At 42.9% G+C, this 14,830-nt stretch overlaps 2 protein-coding genes across 11 annotated transcripts in view; one reads left to right on the top strand and one right to left on the bottom strand.

Annotated features, from left to right (window-relative positions):
- The window catches only part of LOC139669797 (6-phosphofructo-2-kinase/fructose-2,6-bisphosphatase 4), a 50,477-nt gene extending 41,494 nt beyond the window's left edge, over positions 1-8,983 (top strand). For 7 of the 8 annotated variants that reach the window (XM_071550562.1, XM_071550563.1, XM_071550566.1 and 4 more), the window contains one exon: positions 1,425-1,686. In XM_071550562.1, the coding sequence (XP_071406663.1) occupies positions 1,425-1,431 (7 nt within the window). In that variant the 3' untranslated portion in view covers positions 1,432-1,686. Of the gene's footprint in view, positions 1-1,424; positions 1,687-6,292; positions 6,511-7,249 lie in introns of those variants that run through there. The other variant, XR_011697321.1, reaches the window with a different exon arrangement.
- A 1,688-nt stretch (positions 8,984-10,671) lies between these two features.
- Positions 10,672-14,830, bottom strand: part of PRKCD (protein kinase C delta) — a 63,851-nt gene continuing 59,692 nt past the window's right edge. For all 3 annotated transcript variants that reach the window (XM_071550559.1, XM_071550557.1, XM_071550560.1), the window contains 4 exons: positions 13,842-13,980; positions 12,854-13,042; positions 12,484-12,612; positions 10,672-11,215 (listed from right to left, as the gene is read on the bottom strand). In XM_071550559.1, the coding sequence (XP_071406660.1) occupies positions 11,057-11,215; positions 12,484-12,612; positions 12,854-13,042; positions 13,842-13,980 (616 nt within the window). In that variant the 3' untranslated portion in view covers positions 10,672-11,056. The remainder of the gene's footprint in view (positions 11,216-12,483; positions 12,613-12,853; positions 13,043-13,841; positions 13,981-14,830) is intronic.

Raw genomic sequence — 14,830 nt, 5'->3', positions numbered from 1 at the left:
AACAGCTCTCATTTTCATCACCTACAAAAATATTAATTACTTCTGTAAAAATAAGTTTTCAAGTAGTCTATTGAAGGGAAAGCACTTAATTAAATGCGGCATCACATAACAACATTGTTAAACAATGAAACCGTTGGATTGAGAATTGCCCTGTGGGCTGTTCTGTGCCCCCACCAGTCACTTGTAGTCTGTGCTGCAGAACAGTGCCCTCCTTTTGGGCTCAGCTGAAAGCATCTATTTTCACACAGCAGAAATGCAGGCAAAGCTCTGGATTGTTTATAGTATGTGTGAACTTCATTGTACCATTTGTTTGCAGCAGATTGAAGCCTTGTGTTTGTCAGCATTATAGTGGCTCAAGTTCTGACCTTTTCCAGTGAAGGAGTCTATAGTCTTTTACTGAAAATAATTCAGAGGAGCTTCTTTAGCTGGGTCCCCTCTTGGGGCCAGAAAAGAAGCACTGGGGTAAAATAAATGTCTGCTTTGCATCTCTGGCTTAGTCTGTGAATGACTGACAGGGAGATTGCACCTAGCAAGAAACTCAGATCTCCTTTTTGAGTTTGGGGAGGGAAGGGGAGAGGGAGATGCTGGTGAAAGGTGAGGTAGCTTACCACTGTGTGAAACAACTCATGCAGCCTGTCAGCATGAAGCTTGAAGAACTGGCAGTGATTTGGCCAGAAATGCATCATGTAGAAAACTTGAGAACAGTTTACCATTTTCTGCTCCCTTGGTGGAAGGGAGAATACAGATTGCAGGGTCTTTGGGACTTGCATGAGGTGGTCCCAAGGCAGGTGTGGTTCCTGAGCTGGTTCCATGTGGCTGCACTCAGCTGGGCTTCCCAGCATGAGCATTTGGCTGTGCTGGGCTGTTTCATTTGGTTTTGAAATAATTGAATGCTGCATTGAAGGTCATTTGTTTTTTTCTGAAGCCTCTGCAAAATGAGATCTAGTTGATGTGATCAGCCTTGAAGGATTAACATATCTGAGAGTGTATTTTTTATTTTATCAGGGTTAGTATGTTGCCTGTAATACAAACAGATGTTAAAAGCCTTCCCTTGGGACAGAAGTATGTGGCATAGTTCAGCAAAACACTGAAAGTTGCTCAAGGGATAGATGTGTATGTGCTGAAGCACATGATTAAGTAGATTCCTGCTTGGGCCTGTAAAAGATTTCTTCCTAAATGTGAATAGCTTGAGCTGTTGGTAATGGTGTCAGTGTGGGATGAGTGATGACTGTAAATACATTTTCCTGCTGTCTCGCTCTGGGCCAGTGACTGGCTGTGTCTGCTGCACTCTCAGGGTGTGGGAGCTTAGAAAATCTCTGCTTCTGAATCAATGCAGCTGTGTACTTGTGCAGGAATCTGATTGGGGTTTTTGTTGCTCTTACTGCTGCATGATAAATATTTTCTGTATTTTTATTATTATACAGAATGTAGACATTTCCAGACCTCCCGAGGACGCTCTTGTAACAGTCCCTGCTCATCAGTGACTCCTGTGTGCTGGTCAACTCTCCAACTTGGGGGTGCTGTTTTCATCCTACTACTTCAAAATAAATTGAAAAACTAATAATTTTAATCACTTTGAAATAAAAAAGCCCCACCCAAACGCAACTCATAACCCAAACCAAATGTTTGTACAGCATATGACTTGAAAAAATTACCAAATCCCAATAAAAGTATTGCACTGACTAATTTATTGTGGATGGGTTATCACATATTGATCAGCTCTTGCTGGAATGCTGGTTTTGCAAATTGCTGTAATTTAAATATCCTGCAGCATTAAGTTTTATTGTACAGCCAGTAGTCATTTAGTGTTAGTTGCAGTGTATTTATAAAAACCATGAAACACAACATCCTGTGTGAGATAAGAAAGCCTTCTAGGCACCAGCACTATCAGTTTCCGTGCCATTGGGAGTGATTGGACTGCTATGTAGTGTAAAATAGGAACCCACAGTTACTGAAAACCCCTAATCCTGCTGGTCCACAGCACTAGTGCTCTACATGTGCTAATTAATGATGTGCTGGTGGAAGAGGGTAGCAAGTCTTCACTCAGTTCCAGGACAATTATTCAAAGAACAGGAATGTGTATTAATGTTTTGAATGTAGAACTTTTGTTAACAGCTGTTCTGCATTAACTCGGCTTTAGGGTTTGCCTGTCAGCAGAAGCGGTTTTAAATTCCTTGTTTTCTTGTTTCCTGTATGGACATGAGGGATCAAGCGTTTACAGTTCCGCTCTAGTTTTGTACCCAGATTTTATCTGTACTCCAATAAGCAGCAATTGACTGTTTCAGAACAGGAAAGCAGAGTTAGAGGATTTTGGCTGGGTTGTGACTGCAGCAGACAGAGGATCTCAAACCAGCAGGGCATGAATCCCAAGCTGGATGACAGTGAAACCTCGTGCAGGTTGCTGGGGATGTGGTGCCTTGATGCCTTTCCCTGGGATGGACAACATGAGGCCATGGGAATCACCTGTGCCATTGAGGCTGGGAAAGGCAGAAAATCATCAAATCCTGGCACTGTTATCTAAGAGGGTCTTTTAGTCCTGAAAGTAAGCTAGAGTGTAGGTTGTGGAAAGCTTTTATGTGTTAGATTTCTGAGGTGGTACGTCTCTCCAAAACCAGGATTTTGGAAAAAATGTGTTACATATCTGCACTTCTAAAATTATAGCAAAGTTTTCAGAAACTTAGAGCAATTGGGAACGTCTGCCATAACAAAAAACCTCTTGGCCAGAGCATCTCCTGCTGTATTGCTTGGTGCTCAGCTGAACCAGTATCCCAAGATGGGCTGGGAATGGGGGAACATGGATCATTTTCCTGTTGCTGTTGTGACCATGACATAGGAGTGTTTGGTCACTTTTCCATGTTTAATTGCTCCAACCTCTGGGCATGAGCTTTGCTGTGAAAGATGCTCTGGAGGAGGAGACCTGACCTGCCATACCCTCTTGCACACACCAGTTAGTGTGTCAGTTTGTCTTACCTGACCATTGAGGTGACATTCCCGAGGCATTGCAGGGATCTGGCCAGAATCAGGTACTGAGGAGCTGCATGGAAGCAGCTTGGAGTGCTGTCACCTCTGGAGGCCACAAGCAAGGACATATTAGCCAAACTAAACTAAATGTATTGCGTTTTTGATGGAACCAAAATCTGTGCAGGCGTCTGCTGTGGAAAAACTGAGTTTTGCTACTTGAGAAAGGAAGGCTTGGGCTGTTGGAGAAAATGAACAGGGAGGATGGAAGGGGCAGGAACTTGACTGGAGGGGAAAGCTGAGCCTGCCTGCTCTCTGTGGCTGGCAGAGGTTGGCAAGTAAGGGGGAAGCAGCAGAAGCACCAAGGACCCTCCACCCCTGCCAGCTGCTGCCAGCCTGATTTCCTGGGGCTGTGGCTGCGTGTTGTTCTCTGCTGAGCACAGCAATCATTGTGCTGATGTGTGCAACAGAGTGCAACAGATATTGAAAAGCAAAATGCTCTAAGGGATCTCCTCTTACAGCAGGATTGCTCAACAGCCCTCTCTGGCTTACTTCCTCAGGAAAAGAAAGGTCTGGTGCTGGGTGGGAAGTGGCAGTGATGGTTTGTGGCACAGCTTGCCGAGGGAAAGCTGGCTGAGAGAGGGCTGGAATGTTTATATCGTGTTGTTTGTTGCTGTGTTTATGCCTGTGCTGGGTCTTGTCCCTAGAGGCTCCTAGAGCCTTTCTGTAACATTTTCCTGTTCTGCTGTTCAGATCACATGTAGCTAAATCAAAGTAGAGCTGAAAAGGCTGGGCCTGTCCTGTTCAGAGACTTGCAGCACTTTGCTGGGGAAGGCTCTCTTCTGTAGAAAAAAAATGTACAAAGGGAAGAATATAATGAGGAGGACAACAGTGGAGGTATAGGAACATATTTTAGTTAATCTGCATGTTTTGAGTCTTTCCAGGGAGGACTGGCTGAGATTGACCTTTGTGTAAGGCAGAGTGACACTGCTCCTGCCTCCAGGAGTGGGCTGTGGAATCAGTGAACACCTGCCTGGGCTGACTGAGGGACAGTCCATATGTCTTGACAGAAATAGGATTTAGAAAAGGTGTGCGTGGGTTTTACTCCCACTCCTGTGTTTCCTGTGTTGCTGCTGGTGTGCGACAGTGCTGTTCCCAGGATTGTAGTTTGGCCAGGTGTGCTTTGGCTGAGCAGTTGCAGGGACACCTTTTGATCCCAAAAGTAAGGCAGTAACCTCAGCCACCTTTCTAAGCAGCAACACCGTCCTTGTTGCACAGCTTTTTCCTCTCGATGCCCTTGACTGTTCTGGAAGTGGATCCAGTCCCAGCTGCCATCATCTCATCTAATGGGATTCCTATGGGTAGGAATCCATTTACTGTTAATGAGGATACGGGTCCCTTTCTAAGCCTCTGTACATCTGGTCTCACTGTTATCTTTTGTGTTTGTCTAAGAAGCCCTTGGGGGTGTTTATTGGTTTATCCCAGTTTTCTTCCTTCACTCTGACAGTTCAGTGCTTCCCTTCCACAGCCTATTTGCGTTTACTCAAATCCAACCCCTTTTGGCCTTCAACTTCCTTGCCTGCCTATCAGTATTCCCTCTGGGTCTGTCTCAATTGCTAAGATGCTGCTTTCATCTGATACCTCTCATTGACTGAAATAAGCTGTATTTTCTGTCTTGCCTTACTCACCTTGTTTGTTTGCTTTTAGTTTCATGTTAGAGCTGTCTAGTCCTGGCTGCTTGTGGACTAATTTCCAGTACCTCTGGGTTCCTGCATACTGATGCTCCATTTCATGCTCCATTTAATTTTCTTTGAATTAACATCAGATGATCAGCTTAAAAGATTTCAGCCAATATTCTTGGAGTGCCTGTGGAGACATTTCCACACTCTCAAGGAATTTCTGGGTATGTGGCATAAATTGCTAAGAAAAACGGAAACGCACCAAATGCCAGCATGTTTGGTTGGTTGATGGTTGTTTTTTTCCCCATAGTCATGCAGAATGTGACTTGTTTTGCCAACTCCTCCTGTTCTTAGACAGATGCTGATGCTTTCTGTGTGTCCCTTGCTGCTGAAGAGATGCTTCTGTAGAAGCTTCTTTCTGAAATAGGGTTGTTGTTTTGCTTTCCTTCAAAGAGAGAAGTCAGAGTGGGTCAGGCCATGTGCTGGTGGGTGCAGGGGTTTTCAGGACTTGGATGACTCTGTCCAGCAGCATCTGTGAGTGTGTTTTCAGAAACCTTGGTGTGGTGTTGTGTTTATGATGGAAAACAAGGGGATTTACCTCAGGACTTGAAAGCTGGTGGGTAAAGAAAGGGCTAGCATGTAGGAGAAGCTGGTAAGGGCAAAAGTGATGTTGGCACACTTCAACCCCCAAAGAAGATCTAGTGTTGCTTCTTTATATCCTGCTTTCATAACAAATAGCTTAAAATCTAGAAACTGGGGTTGGGGAAGTAATCGAGTTGCTTTTTAAGTTGATGTGTTTTGACTAATGGGGTTGTGTGTCTGTGTGTAGTGAGAGTGCCCCTTGCTGTGTGCTTGAGGGGCTCTCCTTCCCTGGAGTTGGACTGGAGAGACTTGTTTTGAAAGTAAACTCTAATGAATGTGGTTATAAAACCACTGAAACATACCCTGATGTCAGTGTGACATCTGCCAACGTGCCTGTGTACCCTGAAGTGCATTTAAACTTTATGTTACCAGCTCTGTAGGGAACACTTCATGTTACCAGCTCTTCAGGGAGTTATTCAGCGTTCTTCCAGTGACTTGGCTGCTCACAGACAGGATCAGAATGAGCTTTATGGCTGTTGGTGTTAAGGAGTCATTTCCTGGAGTGTGTTCTGAACAAGGAGAGGTGGGCATCCCTCCCTGCAGATTTTATTGGTGCTTATGTGGTTTATGACCTTTGCAGGGTTCTGTTTTTCCTTATACTACATGCATAAAGACCAAGAGAGACATTACATTAGAAAAATGTGGTTTAAAATGGTTAAAGGATAAAAAAGTCTTAAAACCCGTAACATTTTGACCTGCATATGGTGTACAGAGATTGACTGTCCTACCAGACGTGGTGTCTGAGAGGTGCTTTTCACTGGCAGCAGAGATCCTGCTTTTGGGTATCTGAGGGACTCTGTGAACTCCCTGGTGCTGGAACAAAGTCCAAGCCTGGTTCTGACTCCTGCTCAGGGACTGGGACCATTCTACATGTTCTACAAAACGTTTTGAGGAAATAAGCATTAAAACTTCCTTATCCTTTGCATTGTGTAATAACTTTGTGTTCAGCCAAACTACGCCTGGCTGCGAGACCTTTTGCTTTACAATCTTTTTTTTTATTTTTAAATTTGCAGAATGTAGGTGTGGATCGGTCCAGAGAAGAGGCTTTGAGGACAGTCCCCACCCACCTATAGCACCAGCCCTTCTGCAGCACAGCTCGGGGCCCACAGAGGGAGAAGGAGCCGCAGCCAGGTGGGACCCACATGCCTCCCCTCCACTTGGAGACATTTCCAATGTGATTCTGCTCCTTTGGAGAACACCTGTAGTTGTGGATAACGCCCAGCACTGAAAGGTATCAGTAAAAAGAAAGTGGGAAGCAGAGTGGAGTTGGGTTTGGATTTTTTTCATATGTAAATTTGTGTAGTTACGGTGGGTTTTTACTGTTCATCTGTGGAAGATGGAAAATTGCCCATGTTGATTTTACTGTCAGATTTTAACTAGATTTCACTTTCTTTTTTAAGTGTTTTTCTAAGAGTTCCTCTTATTTTTACTGTGATTGCCTAGAATTACCTGAAGATTTTTTGATGGTGTATTGAACATGGGTAAACTTTTACATTTTGAGCATTGGAGGCTTCATGTTGCAAAGCTGTTTTAAATGGAGAAGCCCATCAGCTCTAACAGCTGTTCTGTGTTTTAAATTTAGTTGTGGTTTGCCAACCACGACTTCAAATTTATCTGAAATTTCTGAGGGAGATCTTCCCTTTGGAAAGTCAAAGCATTAAAGTTAGATTTGCTACCTGAAAGATTCTGTTTTCCAGAGGCCAGCTGTGTTTTGGAGGGCAGTGGGAGACATAAGTGAGAGTACAGCTGGCAGCCTGGGGAATGGATTGGGAGAGAGACAGTCATGTCCTGTCTCCTGCAGTTACAGGAGGGGATGAGCAGCTTTTCTGACTCTGGAAGGGAGGGGAAAAGGATTCAGGCTTCAGGGTCTGGAGAAGCTGCTTGTCTTGTTAGTATTGTGATGACTTTTTTTTTCTTTAGCAATTTTTGGAATGAATTTCAACATAAAAGTATATGTTTCTCTTTTATAGCCACATTTAATACGTACATCAGGAAACAGTACAGAAAGGTTAGGTGAGTTTAACCATTCTAACAGCTCATGCAAGAAAAACACCAGGTAAATTCTGAAATAATTTTAATGTGGCACCCCTGCATTGGGGTTTTTTGTGTTGTTTTTAAGCACCTTCCATCATCCCAGTTCTTCACTGCTCTTTTATGCCTAGTGAAACTCCAGTGCTAAAAATGGAATTGTCTGTGTCTGTTGAGGCCACAACCCTTTAACTGTACTAAAGCAAGGTGTATTTTTGATGTGTGTTACCAGACAACTGAAGTGAGCTGCCAGCACTGCTGCTGGCTCTAGCTCTGAAACGAGGAGAACTATTCTTTGGTAGTTGGACTGTGTTTTTTTTCAAGGATTCTCTTCAATTAATTGAGCTTGTACCATGTAAGTTGTTTGGGTTGTTTTGTTGTTTTGTTCTTGTTCTTTCCTCAATTCCTGTGTGAAATACCAGGCCCTCATAACAGTTTTGCAGGCAAGGGCTAAATTGTCTTTTGTTTGTGCAGGGTTTATAAAATAATGTGCTGCTGTTGTGATTAATTTTTTTAATAAGCTAAATTCAGCAATATATTCAGCTCTGGAAGTAAGCCATAGAGCATTGCTGGGTTCTTTTTCAGAAGAGGAATGTGTAGGGCACAGACTGACCAGAAAGACTTGCTTCAAGCGCTGCTGTGTAAAGCTTTGTGTGCGTGATCCCTGCATTTGGTAATGCCATTTCAGACCTTTATTAATTCAGCTGTGTCTGTAGTTCTGGGGTGAGGAGACAGCTTGCACAGTGCTGCTCAGAGGAGCATTTACTGATGTGTGCTTAACAAGGCCACCTTTGTGGCAGAACTGCAGGAGTAATTTCACCCCCACCCCCAGTTTGGTGTGGGAAAGCCTTGCTCCTCCACTGTCAGCTATGACAGGAGGGGTTAAACAGTTTTTGTATTGAGAATGTCAGGTTTATTTGTAGCTGCAGAGGGCAAGTTGCAGGAGGCTGCATTAAAAAAGTGAGATTTTACCAGCAGATCGTGGTACTTCTTTTGCTCAGACCTGGCTGAAGAAATGTGGTGGCACGAAAATTTTCCCCCAGTGAGAGCTGAGCCCAGGGGCTGCTTCTCTTTGCTTGAAGTGTCTCCTCTCTCCCTTTGTTTTACCTCTCTGAACCGTTGGAGGTGCTGTTAACATCCTGGAGGCTTAATGTTCTATGTACAGTAGGTATTTTTATAGCCTGCTTTCAAATATACTGTGATGAGTGTTTTACTACAATGGGTGTTCAGTAAAAAGAATTGTATACACGTGTAAATAAACTGTTGTGCTGATACTTGAAGAGAAAAAAAAACAAACATGAACTTGTCTGTTCTGTGTTAGGAAAGACTGTGTTAAATCAATGACTGCATCTGACCCTGTGTGGCAAGAGCAGGTGTAGATTTGTGTTTGTATTTGAATGTAGATTTGAGGTGAATGTAGTTTTGGAGTGAGTGATGGGTTCTCTCAGGGTGTAACCATCACTGTCTTTGTGGGAAGGCACAGTTAAGAAATGCAGATTATTGTCACTTACTAAATGTGTATGTCCCCCCCCCCCTCCTGACAGAATGGTCACTGACAGGAGAGGGGAAAACACTTGTCTGTGTTTGTACCCATTTATTTTACTGCCTCTGACTGCTACTGCACTTGCCTGGCTCAGATGCAGCCTCTTGAATGGGATTAAACTGTCTTTCTTACATTGTTGGCCTTTGTTGTGATCTTTCAGACAAATGTAATCATTTGACCTTTGATCCAAGTAATAAAGATCAAATGTTACAATGTGCACTCGGGTGTGTTTCTTTCCATGGCCGTTTCCAGGGGCTGAAGTGCAAGGGGAGAGTTCCTGGATCTCAGCAGGTTGCCTCTGGTGCAGGAATTGCAGCTGGGTTAAGAGAGTTTATACATAAACTTAAGAATTAAGTTAATTGACCCCACTAGTTGCTTTATGCTGTAAATAATTATAATTTAAGTAACGAAATCAATAATCAAGGAAGAACTTAGAAGAACTGATTAAATAAACACAAGCCAAGGTGGGCATGCAGCAGAAGAGAAAGGTAAGACTTAATGCCAGTAACCAGGTAAAACTAACTAAGATCTGATCCAGGCTCTCAGAGCTCTGCTATTCTTACATTGTCTTCCAGCTGCTGCTGCTGTTTTGAGAAAGCTGAAAACCAACAACCAAATGCTGCCTGTCAGAACAAGGTTGCATGCAGAGATCAGATGGAGTGCATTACAGTTGCAGGGGTACTTGCCATTCTGAAGGCTAAAGACAAAATTAATTTCTGCTTTGTGGTTTAGAATTATGTACTCAGATTATCATGTCTTGTTGATGGCTGTATGCCCCCAGGGTGGTTACCAATAGATCTAAGTGGGAGGAGTGCTTTCATAATTTTTAACTCCACTATGTATTTCTGTTGGGGGGATGTAATTTTGTTTGTTTGTTTTAGAGCTTTTAGGCTGCTTTCAGGACAAAATTCTTTAATACCTCCATCTTCCTGTAGTATGAGGATGATCCAGACCTGCTGGGTGAGTGAACACACTGAGAGTGCAGTGGGGCTGACAGAAGGCACAGCTGTGGCAGTAGGAGATGTTCCTGGTAAGTCAGTCAAACACCAGCTGAAAGTGAAGCCCATGGTCCATCGTGAGCCTGCCTGGCACTTTTTCCTCCAAAGCAAAGCAGGTAAGTGCAGGGAGTAAGTGTTCCCACAAACAACACTTACCAGTGCTTGTAATTCATTACAGCTTCTTCCCATCCAAATACTCAATGCTGCTGCCACTCACAGTTGTAAGTTCTTACCTAAAGCATTTCTGCTCAGGAGCAGGTGCCCGGTGCTCACTTTTGAAAGCAAAATCACTTTCTGGTGGAGAAAACACAAACTAGAAATGACTCAGTAGGTTTCTGGTCTCCCTGCAGGAACTCACTGGTTGTCCCCCCTGGGACAGGGGTTTGTGTGAGTGTGGTGGTCACCCCAGCTGTGCTCTGGCCCCTTCCAGCCTCAAGCTCTGATGGCATCCCAGTCCTGCTGGCATTACTTGAGTTACAACAATAAGCCAGAGCTGTTCTTTAGGGGAAGAACAAAGGCAGCACTGTATTCTTTGGAATCTTTACAAAGTATTACAGCTTTCTCCTGCTCTTTCAGCAGGATTAAGTCTGAAACTACCCAGAAGCTCCAGGGTGCTCCTAAGAGCTCTGTAGTGTTGTGTAACTCTCTGCTGAATTTACACCCAGACATTTTTTCCACCTGCTCAGTGCTGAATTGGTTAATTCAGAAAAACAACACAAATATTTTAGGAAAACAGACAGGGCTTACAAAGTATTATTTTTTTTCCACTGTACTTTAAAGACAACTGGAATTGGTGTGTTGTTAAAAATCATACAGCCACGAATGAAAGTTACATTAAACTTCCTTTTAATTGAAAACAAATAAAAGAACCAAGGGCTCAAACACATTTTAAAAAGACATCATCTGTTTCCCAATGTCTTCTCTCGAGCAAAATATACAGCACATACATATATATATATATATAACATAACTACATTCAAGTACCAAACAGAATTTACATTTTCCCAAACAGAGAAAATAATGCACGATTCACATACCTTAAACCCAACCATGCACAGAAACACTGCCAATAAATCAGGAATTGGACATAATTCATCACACTACTGTGTATTATTCTGAAGTATCGACAACGTTGTTGGAATGCATTAACACTTGGGAGTGTGGGTTTGTAATGTTTACTCTGCTTTAAAGTCCGACTGCTCAGAGACTTACTTGTTCAAGATCTGTTCAAATTTAGGGTTAATAAAAGAAAATCCATCAAATGCAGACTGATCCATGGACTCAATCAGGTTTTTGTCGCTGTAGGACAATTTTGGCTTCTCACTCAGAAATTCTCTGTCAAAGTTGGTGTAGTCACTTGCTGATTTCTGTGTTAGAAGGGGAAGACAGTTTGAGACAAACTTGGCAATTTCTTCCAAAATAAATTACTTAAATACAAAAGCTTGGGAACTTAGTCCTTGAGCTCCCTCCCTCCTTCCTCTGCTTTAGAAGAAAAAAAAAATCTCATGTTAGCCTATTTTAACAAGACTAACTGGGCTATTGCTTATTATTAGATGAAAACAAAAAAACCAAATAGCACCAGGTTGTTTTGCAGAACAACAACATGGATTTGTGATAATGCTGCATAATTACCCAAAGATTATCTACTGACAAAAGCAATGCAGCATTTAGTTACATATAATCCCAACATTTCTTGCCATTAACCTAAACATTTAAATTCCTGAGAGCATTTTATGGTCTGTACTTGTTTAGAGAAAAGCAATGTCCTAGAGCAGCTGCTTTGTGTCTGGGTAAAACATTTGTGCTTCATAAAAATTCACATTACTAAAGGCTGTTTTACACTGTGAGCCTCCAAATGTTACTGTTTGCAGATCCTTGTTTCCAGAGTTCCCACTTCTATGGGAAACCTTGTGTTCTTGAAGGGGCCAGTTCTCCTCCCTCGAGTACATATGTACATTTTAAGGAGACTGCTAATTCCATATCATTTCACCTGTTCCAGTAACAGAGGGGAGGAACACTGGTTTGGATTTTTAGCAGGTGAGATAAAGCAGCAGCAGCCCATGGTGATACAGACTATGAGTTACACACAGTCTGTTCTTTAGATGTTTTTTTCAGGTAACATCAGGCATGTACATTGATTCTAAATTCAGTAGTATAGGGAATGCATCTTGTTGGCTCCTTGGAGACTCTGGAACTGGTTTGAAGCAGCAGAGATGTAACACTTGCACAGAATGCCTGCAGGCAGGTACCAGATGAGCAGCCTCAAGATACTGGTGCTTCTCCCATGTGGCATTGCAGACAAGAAAACCACAAGGAACTATGAACATTTCTAACACTGAGGAGAAGGGGAATCAGGACTATCCCTTGGTTTTCATGAAAACTTAATTCGTAAAGAAGCTCCTTAAGTGTGCATAGGAAGATGGTCTTACTAGGAAGATTTCTGGGCAGTCAAAGGAATACAGTGCACCTTTTTTTATAAGTGAACCAGGCAAGAACAATGGGGTTACAGATACACAACCTTCTCCCTTGTAAAATGTGAGGAGAAAATGGCAGTGGGATACTTTGAGGAGGCTACAGAAATCCCCCCTTACCCTCAGGGTCCTGTTTGCTACAGAATGAAGAACAACTCACGTACCACTTTTGGCTTGAAAGGAGGGTCCACCTCCCTCTTCTCTAGTGCTGTCCAGTTGATTGTTTTGAAGAAAGGATGGTCCCTGATATTCCCAGTGACCCCAAGTCGCTTTGATGGCTCCCTTTCAAAGAGCTGCAAGAGAAGACACCTGGTAAAGCCTTACATCTCCTCAAAAGGTATGTGGCAGTGGAAGAGCAACAGATATGCTGCTAAAAGAACTGAGGCTGCTGACAGTAATCAGAACATTCGTAATTAATCAGACCTGGCTTTCCCTTTGTAAGGGCAATTTGCTTGCTGATAAACAGCTCCTTTCCAAAGCCTAGATTTGGATTGAGACAGCACCAGGACCCCCCACACTGCTCCTCAGTCCTACCTTTTCTAGTAAATCCTTTGATTCCTTGGTAATCCAGCGTGGGTAGTGAGGGGTGTCCACTCGGATGGACTCAAACAGTTCATCCTCATCATCCCCATGGAAGGGGGACTGGCCAATCAGCATCTCATACAGCAAGACCCCAAATGACCACCAGTCCACGGAGAACGTGTAGCGCAAACCTTGCAGGATCTTGTTCCACAGAGGAGGAAATACAATAATTAGGAAAAGGAAGCAATTTATACCAAAAAACAGGATAGATATTTTTAAGAGAGAATATTCAATAACTAGGACATTTAGGTAAAGAAAAGTAATCCATCTCTCTGAGAAACTGTGGACACCGATGCATATCTGCAGTTTTGTCCTTGGCTGCTGCTTGAAGGAACATGGCCAGCTCTGTGGACGGGGCTTTGCTCTCATTCTGGAGTTTTCTCCATTAACTTTAAATATCCATATACTTGGAAAACATCTCTAGTGACTTTACAAGATGAAGGGAGAAGCAAGTAGCAATGAAAAGTAGATTACTACTAGACAGGCTTTGAAATAATTTATAGCTTTAAAAGCTAAATATCTTAGTTGGGCTCCTTTGCAATTGAGATTTAGAAAACAAATAACCACAACATGAGGAATTTAACTGAGATTCCCCTCAGAATCTTTGTTTTGCATGGGCACAAGTCTGTTCTCCACCTGCCCTGCATGTAGATTCAGTGCTGTGGGAACCCCAGGTATGTGCTGGCTACAAAAAAACCTCCAGCTCCAAAAAACTGAGCATTTAAACTTTTTAAAACCCCATTTTTTAAAGCTGCATCTGTAGAATATTTAAAAACCCAAGTACCTTCTATAGAGAACACATATAATTGTTTTCTCTGTGCTAATTATACTTTGACTTTTCTAAACTATTAGTCCACAAAGAGATGATTAATCACAGGAGCCATTTCTAGCACCAGTGCATTAAATCCATCCCAGTGGGGTGTGGCTGTGCCATACTGACCTCAGGAGCGATGTAGTCTGGGGTGCCACAGAAAGTGCTTGCCTTGTTCTCACCAACAACATTTTCTTTGCACATTCCAAAATCAGCTATTTTGATGTGGCCTTCTTTATCAAGCATCACGTTGTCCAGTTTTAGGTCTCTGCAAAAGTGTTTAAAAAGAGTTGTATTTTAAGTGAGCCATTTTTGAATTCAGATGCACTCAGTTTCTTCACTGATAAACACCTCCCTACAGCTTAACAGAAGCTTTTCAAGGAAATAACCATCCATCAACACAATCCATACAACATAGTACTTTTGTGCTTTGGAGGCAGGAGGGCGAAGGGAAGAATTCTCCTGTCAGGGAAAATAAGAGGCTGAGGTGCATATATAGAGTGTAACCTTATAATCCTGCACATTTGCTTTCAGATCTAAAAGCACAGCCAGTGCTTCTGTTGCTTCTGGAAGGTGCTGTGAGTTAATGCCCCAGCAGCTGACACAGCAGTGCTGCACCAGCTCTGGAGCTCAAAAGGAGGATTGTGTTGGACTCAGAGAGCCTTTGGCAGGATGTGATTGTTTGAAGCCTGCCCAGCTTTTAACACTACCTGTGACCTGTTCCTGGTTAAAGCACAAGCTCATGTGTTGTGGCCTCAGCCTGTGAAGTGTCCTATTCATGCCTTTTTTCAGAATAACACTATTCAATCAAGTAAGAGCTTTTTCCCAGCAGTTTCCAAAAACTACATTCCCTCCCTTTGACTGTGATGCATTTTTTGTCCATCTGGCTGCAAATGCACATACCAAGGAGGGCAGGCTGGAGAGAAAACTGAACAGCCCTCTGCTTACCAAGGAAGACTGAAATAGAGCAGATAATTTGACATAAGAACAGGGCAGTCTTTTCTCCTGGGTAGCTGAAGTTGCCAGGATGAGCTACTTACACTGCCCAGAGCATGAACTACAGCTCGAACCAAGAGTTCCTGATCTAATGGAACACATCAGAAATCCTCCCCTGTTTG

Source organism: Pithys albifrons, chromosome 3 (genome assembly GCF_047495875.1).
Source record: "Pithys albifrons albifrons isolate INPA30051 chromosome 3, PitAlb_v1, whole genome shotgun sequence".
In the NCBI taxonomy this organism is placed as follows: Eukaryota; Metazoa; Chordata; class Aves; order Passeriformes; family Thamnophilidae; genus Pithys; species Pithys albifrons.
The sequence above is the reverse complement of the archived record's forward strand: the minus strand, read 5'-3'. Positions and strand labels throughout refer to the sequence as shown.